This window comes from Peromyscus leucopus, chromosome 1 (genome assembly GCF_004664715.2).
Source record: "Peromyscus leucopus breed LL Stock chromosome 1, UCI_PerLeu_2.1, whole genome shotgun sequence".
In the NCBI taxonomy this organism is placed as follows: Eukaryota; Metazoa; Chordata; class Mammalia; order Rodentia; family Cricetidae; genus Peromyscus; species Peromyscus leucopus.
The window spans coordinates 101396257-101401769 of record NC_051063.1 but is presented as its reverse complement, the minus strand read 5'-3'; the positions used below and the strand labels follow the sequence as shown (position 1 = coordinate 101401769).

General features: G+C 35.7%; 1 protein-coding gene across 1 annotated transcript; it reads left to right on the top strand.

The window, feature by feature from the left end:
* Positions 1–310: 310 nt before the first annotated feature.
* Positions 311–1245, top strand: LOC114706662 (olfactory receptor 52E1-like). Its single transcript, XM_028889151.1, is given in 2 exon segments — positions 311–959; positions 962–1245. Coding segments are annotated over 2 exon segments (933 nt in total).
* The last annotated feature ends 4268 nt before the right edge of the window (positions 1246–5513 follow it).

Below are 5513 nucleotides of genomic sequence, written 5' to 3'. Positions count from 1 at the left end.
AACACCCCTTTAGAATAAGAAGTAGAGTGAGAGCAAAGAGTAGTCATGATATATTGTATGAGAAAAGACTATTTTCAATAAAAGGGGAAAAAGAAGAAAATAAAATTGTTTTACCATTACATTTTAGACATAGGTACTTTCAAACCTCTGTGATCAAGCAACCTGGATAACTATGATAAAAGTTTCTCTGATACAGTCTCTTGTTTTGGTGAGCTATAGAAGGATGCTGTCTAGTATCCCATGTCTGTAACCCACAGTGGATGTGATGCCTTCGGTCTATGCTGTACTTTGGCACAACAATCACAGAAGTATGGTTTTACACAATGTTACTTTATTTCACCCTAATACTTTCCTGCTCTTGGGAATTCCTGGATTGGAAAACATGCACTGTTGGATTGGTTTTCCTTTCTTTGTTGTGTTTCTAACAGCCGTACTTGGTAATATAACCATCCTTTATGTAATTCAGACTGAACATGGTCTCCATCAGCCCATGTTCTACTTCCTGGCCATTCTGTCATCTATTGACCTGGGCCTGTCCACGTCCACCATCCCCAAGATGCTTGGAATCTTTTGGCTTAACCTGAGAGAAATACTATTTGAGGGATGTCTCACCCAGATGTTCTTCATCCACCTGTGCACAGGCATGGAGTCAGCTGTGCTTGTGGCCATGGCCTATGATCGCTATGTGGCCATCTGTAACCCTCTTCGCTATACATTGGTGCTGACGAACAAGGTGGTGTTCATCATTGCTTGGGTCATCCTCCTGAGACCATTGTTTTTTGCCATACCCTTTGTCTTGCTCATCTTACGGTTACCATTTTGTGGGCACCAAATCATCCCACACACATATTGTGAGCACATGGGCATCGCCCGCCTGTCCTGTGCCAGCATCAAGGTCAATATCATCTATGGCTTGTGTGCCATCTCTATCCTGGTTTGTGACATTATAGCCATTGTCATTTCTATGTCCAGATCCTTCGTGCTGTATTTCGACTCTCTTCTCAGGATGCCCGACTCAAGGCACTCAGTACCTGTGGATCTCATGTGTGTGTCATGTTGACATTCTATACTCCTGCTTTCTTTTCATTTATGACTCATAGGTTTGGCCGTAATGTACCACGCTACATTCACATTCTTCTGGCCAATTTCTATGTAGTCATTCCACCTGCTCTCAACCCTGTAATCTATGGTGTCAGAACAAAACAGATTAGGGAACGGGTACTGAAAATGTTTTCCAAGAAATAAAATGAAGCTCTGATGCTCACAAAAAACAGATGCATGAAAGAAAGGTCAGTAAAAGTCAATGTTCAAAATAGGTGAATGTTTATAAGTTTTATAGTCCTATATAGGGAGGGGATTGTCAATTTTGACACAAACCACCAAAGCTTTTTATATTGTATTATTAAAGCCTAATGGCAGGTCATTCCTGTTAGTGCTGACCTCAAAATTATGAAGTCAGAGCATCTGCCACATGTTGGCATTGACTCTCAGAACAGCTGCATTCTTAACTTTGCTTAGCTATTACCGGTGAGGTGAATCTGATGCTATGAGAGTTTCAAGTATGTGAGACAGTGTGAGAAACCCTGTCCTGAACAGAATTATAAACTCTGAGATTTTGATCAATGTGCTGCAATTCTATTTTTTCAAGATTTTCAAGCAAATATTACTTACTGTAAAAATTGTAATCATATTTAATGTTAACAACTCAGAAATAATGTATTATTTTCAAAGAAGGTTTTCTCTGTAAGGTTTATTATGTTTCACATGTGAAGAGTGTCACTGTTACAGAATGCTGCAAGTCCCAGCAATGGCAAGTCTAGCACTATCTACGTTTGGTTTTGTTTGATAGTCTCATTGAAATGAGCTCCATGTGCTAACATCCAGTGTTATCTATATCTATGTAACACGATTGACATTATGTGAGTAAATTTTCCAGGAAACACAACTTCATGCAATTCTGATAAGATATAACTTTCTTTTAATAATTATATCTCAGAATCTGTACAAATTTGTAAACTACAAAGGCCATTTGTGATTTTGTGATGTGTTTGGCTTCCAAATACACTTTTTAAAACTATTCCATGGCATGCTTAGTCTGTAAAATGAACTTTATGGAAGAAATCTTATCTAGTTGTATTATGGTAGAAAATATGATATTACAAATTGTTGGAGGAAAATTGTATTAGTTTTCATTGCACTTAAACTAGATATTCTCTGGGAAATCATCCTGTAGTTATGCTGTGTAATTAGACACACAAGTGACTCTTCTAGGAACTTACTGACTGATGAAGCTATGTCATCCCTTATCTATGTTTTATTCAGTTTATGAAATAGGCTTGAATTTCATTGCTATTATTGCATCTTTGGTTAGATAGAAATGTTCACTCTTATATTGAATGATTTTTATTATGATTGGCATGGTTTTAGTAAGTTTGATAAATTTATAAGTGTAGCCATCTAGATGTGGCATGTACCCTTAGGTTTCTACGCACAAGTTTGGTTTCTTGAATAAGTATTTTAGCATTAAGTCCGTCTGTTACTTTTTGCTATGTATGCCAGCTACTACTAGATTACAGATTTGTAGTACTGTTGCTTTACTTTTGTGTAGGGTATGGGCTGGATCAGAGGGTCTTTCTTAGTGTCTACTGCACTTTAATCTGCTTCAGATTTAGTCTTCCCTTTGTTCCTGTGACACAGATGAACTCAGGTCCCATGATTCTCAGTCTTCTTCAGCACATCACCCTACATATCTAATGTTGAAATATTAAAGACACTATTATTTCTTGTGCTGGTTCCAGGTAAGTCTTAAGCAGATACACAGACTTGAACACTTGCTAAGAATACAGTAATTTTAATAAAACATCCCGCACATGCTCCAATAATGATACTTTCTAAGAAGTGATGGATTCCTTTATACTATATGCAACAAAATTTATAGGGCACACTAGGAAAACAGGAAATTTTAGGGATGTTTTAGATTCTCAATGTCTCTTGATAAAAACTCAAATCTTCAGGTTGCTTTTCATCAGTAAGAAAGATTGTACTTTAAACTCACATCTCTTTTCTTTTCTTTTATTTCCACCTTTTAAAATTATATAGGAGTGGAATTGTGTATTAGAAAGTGGGTGGTTATAGGGCATGGAAGTGATAGTAGTAAACTATGGCATCCATAGCTATGGGAAAGTGTGTTTCTGAGAACTCCAGTAAGATTAGGCTGTAGATAAAATTAATGTTAGACTGTAAGAAAATTATGATATCAAAGCTACAAAGACTTATTTTTTGTCTACTCATTGGCCAATAGGGTACACAACTGTGTAGACAATTTCCATTTAGTATTTGTAAACGTTATGTCAGATGAAATTGTATGAGTTAAGTGATGAAACATAAAATACATATGTAAAATTTAGAACCAGTAAACAATTGTATATTCTTTTCATGCTTTTATTTTGAGAGATGCAGACTTTGGTTTATTTTTTTATCTAGTCACTAGGAAATTTATATGTATCTCAACCCACATAATTAATTAAATTTTGTAGCCTATACAATTAACACAGAAAATTTAGAAATCATAGATGTCAGAATGCAATTCCCACTGTAGTGTTGTTGCGTTCTCTGTAGTGAACAGACACAGGCCATGGGTAGTTTTTTGTATATGATTTTATCTTTTCATCATAATCCTGGTGAGATTTATCCATGAGAAACAATAAACATTAGTGAAAACCAAAAGATACAGCAACAGTTAGAGAGTCAAGAGTATAACCCACAAATTCATGAAAATGTGACCAGGAACAGATTTCTTTGAAAATGTAACACAATCCTCAGATGTGTGATCATGACTTCAAAAACATAAGAGAATATGATGACCAGAAAAATAAAGTGGTACAGCTGTAAAAGCATCATTCAAAAATGAGGACAATAATGAAAAATTTAGAAGAGGTGTTAACATATATATTGTCATACAAATGTTGAAATATGTCCTTGTGTACTATAGTAAACAACAAGAAACTCGTTAATATGGTGATTATAAAAGGCCAGCCACATATGTCACATGTCATTACCATTTTAAAATCTCTCTGTCTCTCTCTCTCTCTCTCTGCTTTATATCACATATCTTATAAATGGCGACTTATGACTTCATTTCCAGAAACAAGTATTTTCATAGTTATTTCTATTTGGGGTTGCAGCAATCCCATAACTGTTTATCATAATTAATTAGGTCACTAAGAAAATGCACATTTTTATACACAATAAGTGATGACAAGTAATATATGTGAATATTTTCCTGGGTATCACCACTTGGATACAAATGTACAAAAAACATTATGTATGTTAAAAAACTAAATCTCAAGGAAAGCACCAAGAAGATATAAAATATGCAGTGCCAGTAAATCCAGTGGTCAAATGCAATAGGTATAAAGTTAGAACTGTTATTCTTCATAGGAAATGCAAGCTACATGATCTCAATGTTGTCATAATTTAAAAGTTTGAGGACTCTTATATTTTTGATTGTGAGCCTAGCCTTTAATGGCTGATCCATCTCTCCAGCTGGGCGGTGGTGGCGCACTCCTTTAATCCCAGCACTCGGGAGGCAGAGGCAGGCGGATCTCTGTGAGTTCAAAGCCAGCCTGGTCTCCAAAGCGAGTTCCAGGAAAGGCGCAAAGCTACACAGGGAAACCCTGTCTTGAAAAACCAAAAAAAAAAAAAAAAAAAAAAAGTTTGAGGACATTTTCTTTGTCCTATGATAGGGCGAAATTTTAAGTGTACTGAATTTAAGATTAGCTGGCAAAGATCCCTTCAAAAAATGGAGGTGGGGCAGTTAAGTAGGTACAAACAGGAAACAATCACACATTCTAGAAAGAACCAGAAAGTGTTGTAAATGCCTAAATGAAGTTAGATAAAGAGCATGCTTTTGCCTAGCTTCTTGCTTGTTTTATAAACTTTTTAAAAAAACATATCTAGATTGATGTTTCCTATAGTGCTAATGCACAGACATTTATGTTAACTTGAATATTTAAATTAACTTCATGGTAATCTTGGTAATGAGATTCAAATGATTATGTTAAATCAGATACTGAGGCTCTTGGGGATGGAGAGATGGCTCAGAGGTTAAGGCTGTTCCTACAGCAAACAGGCTTGTATATGATTCCTAGTACCAACATGGTGGCTCACACCTATCCATAACTCCCATTCCAGAAGATCTGATGCCCTCTCCTGGACTGTGTGTGCACTGGGCGTGTAAACAGTGCGCAGATATACATGCAAGCAAATTACCCGTAAACAAACAAACAAACAAAAACTAATAAAGGTGATGAGGCTCCATTTTGAAATAAAGACAATGAGATCCCATTTTGGAATACTTATATTTCATCTTGAAAGTGTTTGTGAAATTTTCAGAAAAATCTAGTTGGGATCTTTAAGTAGAAATGACATTTGGATATATTACTTCTTAGCAAAACAACACAATCATTTGATCCTAGAAAAGGATCTTCATAATGATACATGGCAAGTAAAAT